Raw genomic sequence first — 12,051 nt, forward strand, 5'->3', positions numbered from 1 at the left:
AGATGGCGGCGCGTCCGCGCAGCCTGAGGAGGAGCGCGGTGTGCGGGTAACCGGGGCGGGCGGGGGGCGGCCGCCGCGGGGACGGCGATGATCGTGCTGGGCCGCGTCTCAGGCGCTCGCTGAAGGCGCTGCCTGCCCGGCCATGGCTCTGAGGGAGCTGAAAGTTTGCCTTCTGGGGGTAAGTGCTGGGCGGCGGGAGAGAGGGTGGGAGGGAAATGAGGGGCTGGCTGGAGAAGCTCTGTGGTGGCGGGGAGCCTCTTGTCAGAGCTCGGGAAGCGTCTGGTGATGGCGGAGAGCCTCTGTCAGGGGCTGGAGAGGCTCTGTGGCGATGGCGGAAAGCTTCCCTCAGAGCCTGGAGAGCCTCTGCCAGAGCCCGGAGAGGCGCCGAGCGCGGGGAGCTCTCCCGGGCGCTGCCGGGCCCTCGCCCCGTCCCTCTGAGGGGAGCGGGCGGACGCGCCTTCCTCTCCGCGAGGGAGGTGTCTGCCAGGGGTCAATATCGCTTCTTTTCTGCCCTGTTCTCCTTTTTAAAAAATAAGAGAGGAAGCATGATTATCTAATGCGCCCTTCGCTCTTCCTCCCAGGCCTTTTCGGGTTTGGAGTGCACAAAATAAATAGAAGCACCTGAAATCTAACTGGTGGGAGAGAGGGAGGGGCCTGAACTTATATTGTAGGAACATTTGCAGGGAAGTCTTGCAGGTGGTGGAAGGAGGAGATGTGGAGCAAAGTGAAGCAGAAATTTAAAAATTTGTAAGGGTATGAAGCTGTTTGTTGGCTTGGTTTGGTTGGAGAGCCCGACGGTGAACAGGTGGAGGTGTCATTACCAGCATTGAAACTCTCTGTTCAGAGTTGTTTTCTGCTTTAAATGGCCACCTTGCCCTTCAGAGGGGAAGATTACGTGTTTGCGTGCCCTTCGTGTTGTGAAGGTATTTGGGATAACTACTGTTTGTGTTTGCCTGGCCTGAGAAACCTTTTGGTGGAAAAGAAAAAGAGAATAAGCACCCGGGAAAACTTGTCCTTGAATTCCCTGAGCCAGGAGCCACATCTGTGTTTCTCTTTTTAAGGTTTGCTCTGATTAATGAGACTGCAAACAGTGAAAAATACAGAGCTATGATAATGTGGTTTTTTTCAAGAAGAAAATAGCTTGGCAAGATGAACGCAATTGTACATAGTGTACCCAAATTACTGCCATATTCAGGAGGTTTGAAAAAAAAAAAAGCATGAATGATGTAAAACTTCATTTTCAGTGAAGCAATTCCTCAGGGGTTTATTTCTTAAAGTTTTAATGACTCAGGAAATGTAAAGCAAAAAGTTTGTTTTCACACATCTTAAATAAAATACAATTTCAAATGTTCAGCTTCTACTGAGAAGTGTTTTACCACTAAGAGTTTAATTTCACTTCTAAATGTGACTTCTCTGTATCTTTTGCTTTTTAACCATGGAGTTGAGGGTGCAAAGATATACACAATCCAGAATCTTCATGGTTTGTTTCCTCTTTCACCATTTTTAGCACGTAGAGTTGCATTAGTAACGTGTTTCAGGTGTGTCACAGAAGAAATTTCAAGTCTTTCATTAAGCGGGGTGGGACAGCATTAGTCAGAGGTTGAATGCATGTGTCACACTTGTATAATTTCATGTACTCCACTGGTCCTCTATCCTGCTAAGCCATATTCAGTTGCTGTATGTTTTACCAAAAGTGGTCTTTTCCCACTGCTGTTCCATTGGAAGGTGTGCATAGCTTTGTAAAAAAGCTTAAAGTTTGAGTAATAATATGTGAATGCAGATTTTTGTGGTTCTTCAAAAAAATCTTAAAAATTTTGTTTGAAGACTATAACTTGTAACAGACCTTTCATTTTCTACTAAATTAATGTAATACCTGAAGGATTTCACAACTTCTCTGAGATTTTCTGCAGGGATGTGTTATTCACTGCAGTTTACTGCAGGATTTGAGGACAAGAGAATCATGTCTGTAGTAATTAATAATGCTTTCGACGTTTTCTGTTCTTTTTTTAGGACACTGGTGTGGGCAAATCAAGTATTGTGTGGAGATTTGTTGAAGATAGCTTTGATCCCAACATCAACCCAACAATAGGGTAAGAAAGTAAATGAAGTAAATGTGATTTATGCAAGAATAAAATGAAATTACCTGAATGGATCACTTGGGAGTTCTTCGTGTGTGGCAGCTAAGTGTGGTAATAAACATAACTGCAGCCTTAATTAAGCTGGTGAGCTACCTCAGGACACATAGGAGTGCTCTCAGCACTCCTGCAGCTTCCATTTTCAGGTGTAAGGTCTGGACCCATTTTTGTATTGTTGATCTAAGCTAACAATGAATAAATTACACTACAGGTGCTTCTTCTAAAGGGACAGTATGCTTTTCTCATGCACAATCCTTAAATTTCAAATTCTAATTATTATGCAACTCCGCGGTTTCTAATTCATTTTTTTAAGACTCAAGTACTGTAAGTCTCCTAGGTTTTTGAGGGTGGTTAACATACTAATTCAGGTAGGTCTCACCATTAATTAGTTAAAATGTTACACATCTGTAGGCAATGCACACACAAATCTAACTGATGACACTGTTTTTGCAGTAGGTCTCATAGGTAAGGGGAATATTTGAAATTTGAGCCTCAGAGTAGCAACATTATTGATCTCAAATCTTTGAATGGATGGAAGGAAGAGCAAACATCAGGAATTCTTGGAGTGGTTGGATCTTTTTCTTTCTTTTGCTGTCTTTTTTTTTTGGGCTGCTTTGATGAGAATCAATTTTTGGCTTAGGGAACTTTGCTTGATGCCAAGAGGTGTGTGGGAGTGTCAGCACAACTTCCTGTCTCAGGTGTGGTGTCCCACAGGCTCTGCTGCAGCTTCTACCAAAAAAGATCCTGCTGATAAAGATCAGCTGTGTCTCATCCTGTCCTTCTGAAAAATTGGGTCTCTGTGATCTCTCTCTTTTCCCTTACACCCTTCTCTTTTTTCGAGTATAAATACTGATGTTGAACTGCAAAATGTTCTTTAGAAGTGTGCTTTTGTTTGAATTTCTCTGTTAACAGAGGTTTATTGGTACTGAGATCATTATAGCTGCTTGAAGTGACAGACTGAAAATCTATCTTTTGCCAGCCTTAGCAAAATCATTCACTGCTCTGAGGACTGGTTATTTTGGTAATTTGCTATATAAAAGAATCAAAACTTGCCCAAATGTAGGGATTATGTTAAGCTCCAACAAGATACACAGTCCAAAAACTTAAAGTAAATTAATTTTTCCTTTTTTTTAATGCCTTGCTTTTAATTCCCAATTGGGAATAGTAGGTGGAAAAGACAAAGTAAGGATTAGAAGAGCTTTGAGAGTCTTGCAAAACTAAAGCTGAGAATGTTTCAACTTTATTCTCTGGGTCTTTGAGTTCATGAGATACAATCTTGTTTCCTGTCCTGTTTTCATTCCTCTTAGAATCAGCTGAGCAATCACACTTTGTTGTTGTCAATGTTCATTGCTCAATTCCTGACATGGGCAGCTGCAGAAGCCCTGTCAGAATTCTGCAGCTTTTCTCCCCTCAGGATGCTGAGGGCAGATTTAACCAGCAAATACTTTAGGTACTGCAGAATATTATTTATAGCATCAAAAAGGAATATCAAACAAGTTATAGTGCCTACTTGGCTGGGAAAAGCAGCTGGGAAATTTAATAACAAACCAGACATTATTCCTACAAAAAGTCATCAAGGATAACTCCAGTTTGGAGGGATTTGTCCACTCAATTGTCAGAGGATTTTGAGAAGCCTCTTGTCAGGCACCACTGGGGATGGTTTAGTTGGGATGTGAATTACAGAAACGCAACTTTGCAGTTCACATTGACTGTACAGGGATGTTGTGGTTTGTAGAACCAAGTAAGATAAATTCAGTGAGAATCTATGATTCAGGAAACTGTTTCCATATTGACCAGAGAATTCAGATTTGATGCATAATTTGCAGCAGTCTTGAAGGAAGTGAAAGTCTCTGCTGTGCTTTACAAGAGATATCCTCTCACTTTGGTCTTCTTCACTCATTGCACAAATACATCAGCTAATTAATGGTGTTGAAATGCAACTAGGCTCACTTTTATTGGATTGTGAACCTTCTTGAAAGCTCATGGTGGTAATGAATGTTCTGAAGATATATTTATATTCTCATTTATATATGTATAATGTTCTGAGGATATATTTATATTCTCAAAAAGCATGAACTGTGTCTTTTTTTTTCAGAGCCTCATTTATGACCAAGACTGTACAGTATCAAAATGAGCTGCATAAATTCCTGATTTGGGATACAGCTGGACAGGAGAGGGTAAGTATAACCAATATTTGTGGAGAAAGTTTGGGCCAGTTTGGGTTGTTTTCTACTCTGCCCCTGGAAGTCACAAAGTGATCTGGTTTTACAAACATGTATTAGAACACTTGTTTCTGTGCAGATTCCTATCAAGATGTGGGTGCTGTAGATCTGTTTTTATTTTTCATTGTCATGATTTAAGTGTAAAGGTAAGGAAGATTACCTAGGAGGAGTTTATGAAACTATAGTCTGGGTTTAGATTCACTGAAAGGGAAAGGTCTTTCCACAGAGAACAAGGCTGCTCTGGGGGGAAGCCAGCAGCTCTCTCCAGTACCATTTCTGAGCTGAGTTTTAAACCTCCAACTGCAATATTTGCTGTCAGTGAGCAACACAAGAATCAAAGTGAGATGAATTACCATGTTCCATAGTACAAGTAAGGCCTTGATTCTGGAAAAATATACAACTGCTGACACATTCTGTTAGCTTCACTGTTGGGGTTGTAAATGTGAGTAGGATGTAGAGTTAGGTTTTCCAGAGCAGTTTCAAGCAGTGTTACAGGTGATAACTACTCTTTTATTCTTTTGTGAAGTTTTACTAATCAAATCTGATGGTGTTAGAAGCTGTGTCCAATCTCTTTTGAAATTTAAATTTTAATTTGGTAGTTTGGGGTTTTGATCTCTGCAGCATGCATAGTTCTGAGGGAAGGCAACAAAAGCTTTGAGGAAAATGACTAATCACATGAAATCCCAGCTAATTAATTTGCATGATTTTCACTTGAAATTAAAAGGAAGTCTTTGCTAGGGAGCTGGCTTGCTTATGGATTACTAGTAAGAGTGGTAGAAATTACAGTAGCTGCATTAACAGTGCTTATTCTTGCTCTGACTGCAAGTGAACTGCTGGCAGCTGCCAATTACTCGAGATGAGTTTAATTAGGATGTGAGGTAACTGTGATAAAGGCTGGCTTAGAACTTTAGGATAAGAATTGGCAAATACAGCTCTACTGCTTTTCAGGATTGGCTTGAGAAACAACCCAAACAAACAAACCAACAAAACAACCCTCCCAATAATAACAAACAAAACAAACACTTTGTAAAGCCTCAGTCATCCCTGTCCACAGGGACTTGACCTTTAGGATTCCTGGTGGAACTGAGCTGCCAGCTTTTGGCTTGATAACAGCCTAGGAAGTAGCTCAAGTGTATTTGTATTGTGATTTAGTGCTGTCAGTTTTGAATGACAATTTATTTCCTTCCAGCAGCACCATATAAAGCAAACTGAAGTTGTCAGGGATGTTTCCCAGGAATATGTCCAATAGTATCTGTGTTATCAAAAATATCCTGAGCCCTTCCATTCCCAGCAGTCAGTCAGCATTTGCTGTAAATAGTTTGTCTTGAGTGAACATTGTAGCCCATTCTGGAATGTTATTGCTGCAAAGTGATATTCTGAGAGGTAGAGTATGAATTTTTAGAGGTTGGTACTCTTAAATGAAAAGCTTTATAAACATGCCTGCCACTATTTGGCAGGAAGCATCCATTCTGTTTTAGCATTCCATCCTGTTCACTTTAACTGTGCAAGCAATGGGAGGACCCTGGAATTTGGCTTGAGCACATCTAATCTGAGGAAGCATCTCTGTACATGACCAGCATGTTCCTGGTCTATTTTTGGACTCTCAGTGATACCTCTTTACTTTTCTTCCATACAAGTTGCTTGATATCTTTATTGAATCAAAAAAGGAAAGGTGTCTTTACAGGACTCTGAGCCAGGAGCTGTGATACCTGTGAAATTTTATATTCCATGTCTGAGAGAAGTCACTTGAGACTCCAATATAACCAAGGGAATCAGTGAAATGTGAGCAGGGATGTTTACTCTGAAATGATTCAGTGTCTTCACAAAGATCCTTTCTCTTTTGCATTGTCACTGCTGTCACAAATGGGCTGTACACCTGCCTGCCCTGAAATCTGTAGCACAGTTTTCTGGTCATGCAACATATCTGCCGATGAATTATGGAAGGGATTCCCTCTGTGGAATAGATCTGGAATACTAAAAATGTCCACACCATTCTTGGAACCGAAATGTCTCTGCTGAGCTGTGGTGTGGAATGCTTGGAATTCACAGTCCCGGCTTCTTGAGGAGTGTTTGCTGTTTCCCATTTCAAAGCCCAGCTGCAAACAGTGCTGCTCTGCACTGGGCACCCCCTTGCTCTCAGCGGCTTTGGGGTGCCTGGACAGCCTTGTTCCAGAGCTGGAAATGTGTACCAAGTCATTCACACACCTCATTTACACACATACCTTATTTCTTCTCTCATTTCTTCTGCACTGAGTTCAATTGATAGGAGGTCACTTATGGTAATTAGGATTTTTGCCTTCTTACCGAACAGTTTTGAGTTTCCCTGCATAGTTACATTATGCATAATTACATTAATAATTCTCTCAAAACACAAATTGGAGGCTGGGGGGCAAGCTGAAGTCTTTGGAAAAATTGCAAAAGGAAAATCCAGTGTTCCTGGTAACATCTGTTTTGTTAATATATTTTATTTGCTGACTGCTCTTAGGTGGAAAAAAGTATCTAAGTGTTAGCACACAGGAAATGAGAGTAATACAAAATCAGCAAGTGAAAGTTGGTTTATTCCCAATGTAAATAGTGAATAATCAAAAAGCCAGGTTGCAACCAGTCCAAGTGGTGGTTTACCAAATATGTTTCCCTTTATATTTTAGTACTTAGAAGGAAGAGAGAGATTATGTCCCAATGTGAACTGAATGCCTGCCCGTGTTTCCCTTTCCCACTATTAAATATTTTTATATTCTGAACTTTGCGTTCAAAATCCTATTTTCAAAACAGAATTTGAGAGCCAAATGTAAATGGTCTGGAATTCTGCTTTATAGCAAGATTTTTATGATTTATTATATTGCTCTCAGTTGAACTGTACTAAGCAAAAGGAAATTGGTATTTTATTAGAAATGAATAAGCCTTTATGAAAAACTGTATCCAATTCATTATTTTTGCCCTGAGTAATAAGATGCACAAAAGCTCTAAATCATAATGCTTACATGAAACCAATACATGCAGTTTATTCTGCACTTTGAAGGAGAGTTGTGGTTGCTAGATTGGTTGTCTTGGCTTTTTTAAAGTTGGCAGAATATCCCACTGTTCTTAAGAATGCTTCATTGAGATTTTTGATGCAACTTGATTGTCTACTTTATTACTTTTTTTAGCACTGGATTCGTAAGGTTCTGTCTACTCAAAAGTACAGCCCTACAAAGCAAACAGACCTGCTGTAGATTTAATTCTGAAAATTGCAAGAAAGCAGCCTTTTATCTAGTGTGTTCCTTAAAGCTCTGCTTCCAACAGGGCAGATAGGTGTGGGCTTTTGCAGTTTTTTGGTTTAAACATACTTCTAAATTTGAGGGAAAAACTGAAGCAAAATCATTAAAGCCATAAGTTAGATTCTGAAGAAATCAACATTTCTAGCATTTAAGGCTGGTGATTGATCCATGGGGCTAGGAGTTGACAGCAGCTTCTGAACATTTCAGATCAAAATTACTAAATGCTAGTTTTCTTAACATTTTTGTCTTAGTCAAAGTTGACCTTGCTTCTCCCTGCATTTTTGCCCTTGTTTGGTGTTTAAAGTTGAGCACATGCATGTTTGTGTAGACAGTCTGTTAAGGGAGAGGTTCTAATCTAGACAAAATAAGATCAAGTTTGCTTTGCTGCTGTTTGCAGTAGGTGCTGCTGAGCCCCACAGGATTTATTGCCTGTCCTTAGGAGAACAATGCCTTCCTGGGAGATTGTGTGCTCTGCTGCACAGACTAATTGTGATGTAAAGGAAAGTTTCTCACTGCTGTGATCTTGGTTTTCCCTTTTTTCAGTAGTACCACTAATGCTAGTGAGGTTCTGGAGGCAGGGAAGATCAGGTTTGTGTTTTCTGTCTTTTCCAGTTCCGAGCTTTAGCCCCGATGTATTACCGAGGGTCAGCAGCAGCCATTATAGTGTATGACATCACAAAAGAGGTAAGAAACCTGATCTTGACCCAGCATTGCAACTTCTGGGGTTTTTTATTTGTGTCATGGGCCAGTTCTGACTCTTAATTTCTTAATTCTTTCCGTCCTCTTCTTTTTTTTTTTTTTCCCCACATTAGGAAACTTTCTCAACATTAAAGAACTGGGTGAAAGAACTTCGCCAGCATGGACCTCCCAACATTGTTGTAGCTATTGCAGGAAATAAGTGTGATCTTAATGATGTCAGGTAAATAACTGCTGTCAATTTTGAGGGTTTTCCTTAAGCCCTAGCATTAAATATTTTAATATTTTAGAGCAGCTGAAAGGTATAGAACAATTTAAGCTGTTCTGCTGTAGTGCTGTAGTTTCACAAGGGATTTGAGCTGTTTCTGCTGTCAGAGGACATGGGGTTTGAGCTGCTTGTGCTGTCAGAAGATGTGGTTAGTCTGCCCTTGGATGGTCTCACCCACTTTCTCCCCTGTGCTGGTGTGAGTACACCTGTGATTGGGCAGTAAATTGGGCTGTAAAATAGATCCAGATTAAAACTAACCCTTATAAAAAAACCCCAAAACTGATCCAAGTATATTTATCTTTCTCACACCATGAACACTTGCTGGCATAGCGTGTGGGGATAGCAGAGTTAGGAATGAGCAGTTTACAGGGAGACAGGATTACCTTTTCTGGTGGCAGTGCCAAGTTACACAAACCTAAACTGCCTGTGAAACTATAGTGTAATAGAAGCTGTTTACCTCACTTTACAAGAAGTGCCCCTGTCAGTCTGTAGCACCTCATTTTGTTAGGAAAAACACCAAGCCTGTTGGAAAGCATTGTGTAGGTTTTTTTAACTTGCTTGTTCAGGTGCCCTCCTTCCCTGCTTAAATATTGGGGTGGAATTGGCTGGGGCCAAAATAGTTGCAGGGAGCGGGAAAAGCTCTTGAGAAACTTTATGAACAGCCAAACTTTCAGGAAGGCATGTACTAAAAACAAAAGAAGGCCTTTTTTATTGATGTCCTGGTTAAATAAGCCAAAATTCAGAAAGAAGGTGTGTGTAAACTTCTTGGGTTTAGGTTTTGCTGGAAAAGGCACCACAGCTGGTGTCTCCAAGGAGACAGCTGGTTATATGTTTAAAGAACCACTGCAAAGGTTGCTCTGAGTATGGTTTTGCAAATTGTTAATACCTAGAAGTTGTCTAGTGAGCTCTAATAACTTTCATTAGAAGTAGCATGTCTTTTGAAGGAAATAAAGTGTAAAATTATTTAGAACAGAATTCACATCTCGCTGGCATCATAAGTGCAAACATTGCTCTTCAAGCTAATGAGGAAGATTCCTTGTACTTTAGTCAGAGGCAATATTTGAGTCACTGCTCAAAGTCCATGGTCTTGATATCCTAAAGTCCCTCATTACTGAAAGTAGCCTGTGTGTGATAGAAATTGTACGTGAAGTGATACAATGTAAAGTCCAGAGTTCCTTACAGCTACTGGGGTTTGTATTTTTCATTTTGTTTCAGGAAATATACAAAATCATCAACTTGCCTACTTTGGGGTGCAGAATAACTTGTACACCTGTGTGCTCAGTATAAAAATATTCCTTTTTTATAGCTACATATTCATGCAAAGTAAATGCTGTGCTGATGATTTGTGCAGTGTTGGGAGATACTTTGGTTTGGTAAACAGTCATAAGAAATGCACAGCATGATTGGAAATAATGCTTTAGGATTTTCTTAGAACATATAAAGCTGGTGGGGTGAATATCACACCAGAAGGATTGATTGCAGGCCTAAGCTTAGAGCACTCCAGACAAATTCACTGCAGTGTTGTCAGGTGGATGAAGGCCTTGGGTAGTTCATGACTGTGCTCATACCTCAAGGCAGGGAGACAGCACAGGGTAAAGAATGAGCATCAGCTTCAGCATGAGGGAGCACTGTGATGCTAAACAGCTAAAATATTCATTATAGGAGACACTTAAAAACTTTATCTGTCCCTTAAGGTTTTGACTAATGGGGTTCTTTTGCATTCATGAATTTCTCTTTGTTTTTTTTTTTGTTTTGTTTTTTTTTCCCAGAGAAGTCATGGAAAAAGATGCTAAAGACTATGCAGATTCCATTCATGCAATATTTGTAGAGACCAGTGCGAAAAATGCAATAAACATTAATGAACTCTTTATAGAAATTAGTAAGTATTTAAACAGTTTAATTAGTAAGTATTTAAACTACTTTCTTCTGCAAAAAACTTGAGTAGAAATCAAATTTCTATATTACTTTTTTTTGCTGTTTGGGTAAAAATTTATGGACTTTGTACTAAAGTCGTTACAATTTGACATGACTACAAACTGCAAAATGGGCTGCATGAATTTCTGGTCACCTAATGACCTCTAAATGTTCCTTCTAGAGGTTTTCAGCATACTATGATGCTGCTGGATAAACAGCAGGCCTGGTACTCCTGTCAGAAGTCAGTGTCATCTTACCATGTCTGTTATTGAATGTTCCAATTAGTGCTTCCAAGGTTATGGAGGAGGAAGGAAATGGCATGAGGACGATCCAGACTTTATACATCTGAGAAAATGAATTAAGTTCTCACTCTTAGTGCTTGTACTTAGGCTAAAAAAATGTATTTTTAAAGATACAAAAATTCATAAATGCCAAATTACTACATGGGGAATAGCAACTACTGCACGTAAATTTCCTCAAGTATGTTTGTAGTACCTTGGGGGTTTTTTATATTAAATTGCAAATCTTTTCTGTCCCATTTGTGGTGAGGACAACCATGATACTTTTTATACGTATGAATAAAAAGACAGTATTCCAAAGTGAATTCTATGCAATACTATTTGGAGGATATGTATCAAGTAGCAGCACCAGTGTGCAGATGTGTCAGCCTGTTTGTGAAAAGAGGACTAACTGCAGAAACATCAGACTTAAGGAAAAAAAAAGGTCTATAGAAGCAGCTGAATATATTGAAGCTGATGTAAAAACGATGTGCTGTAGATTAGCTTCCTGATTTATTGACTTAATAGTTGCTCTCTGAAATTGATCTTGAATAAATTATGGGGGGAAAAATCATAAATCCTCCTCAGAAGAGAATGCTCAAGCAGGAACAGTCCATTGTAAAGACTGATGAGATGAGTAAAGCAGCTCTCTCGACAAGAACTCCTTTGTTAAGCCCGATGCAGGTAATCTGTGGAAATCCAGGTCAAGATGGTTGTTCTCAAGCTATTCCAGATGGTATTGCATCCTGCAAAGTATTCTCCAAGTGCTTTTACAGCTTAGCTGTCCAGGTCTAGATGAATCTGAAGTGTAACTGCTGCTAAATTGACTTCAAACTGCCTGTGCTGTCCTTTTGTGCAGCCGTCCCTCTTACAGACATAACACAGACTGTTGCTGCCATCCTGCTGGGCAGGAATGTCATCCCTAGTGACCTACAGCTAATTGAAGGCACATTTTTGTATACAGAGCGTACACCAGATGCTTAGAACCAGTTTCAAATCTAACATTTCCTATATATTTCTTTTTCCTGCCTCCTTGTAGGTCGCAGAATTCCATCCACTGACACCAACCCCGCCTCCAGTGGGAAGGGCTTCAAGCTTCGACGACAGCCATCAGTGACAAAGCGCAGCTGCTGTTGACTGACCCCTTAGAAAGTCAAACTTTATTACAGTAGGTGGTCTTGGAAGTTAATAGTTCACGTTGGGTTTATCTATCAGTCTTAGATCTTTATCTGCTGGTGTTCAAGCACGCGAGGTCCCCAAGAAGGGCCCGGCTGGTCGGAC

The 12,051-nt window shown here is 40.2% G+C and overlaps 1 protein-coding gene across 1 annotated transcript; it reads left to right on the top strand.

Annotated features, from left to right (window-relative positions):
• The first annotated feature begins 56 nt into the window (after window positions 1–56).
• RAB22A (RAB22A, member RAS oncogene family) lies at window positions 57–12,051 on the top strand. The gene is made up of 7 exons (XM_054274343.1): window positions 57–178; window positions 2,011–2,090; window positions 4,231–4,312; window positions 8,227–8,298; window positions 8,427–8,533; window positions 10,348–10,457; window positions 11,810–12,051. Exons 1-7 carry the CDS (start codon window positions 143–145, stop codon window positions 11,905–11,907), a joined length of 585 nt encoding a protein of 194 aa, XP_054130318.1. The 5' UTR covers window positions 57–142; the 3' UTR covers window positions 11,908–12,051.

Source organism: Melozone crissalis, unplaced genomic scaffold (assembly GCF_028551555.1).
Source record: "Melozone crissalis strain CALT ecotype California unplaced genomic scaffold, PUWL_Pcris_2 ptg000017l_1, whole genome shotgun sequence".
Lineage (NCBI taxonomy): Eukaryota > Metazoa > Chordata > Aves > Passeriformes > Passerellidae > Melozone > Melozone crissalis.

Excerpts from the sequence above, each read along its gene's own strand:
- RAB22A (XM_054274343.1), top strand. The coding sequence starts at position 143 with ATGGCTCTGAGGGAGCTGAAAGTTTGCCTTCTGGGG. Across the intron at positions 2,091-4,230 it reads AACATCAACCCAACAATAGG|AGCCTCATTTATGACCAAGA; the intron begins GTAAGAAAGTAA and ends TTTTTTTTTCAG. Across the intron at positions 8,534-10,347 it reads TGTGATCTTAATGATGTCAG|AGAAGTCATGGAAAAAGATG; the intron begins GTAAATAACTGC and ends TTTTTTTCCCAG.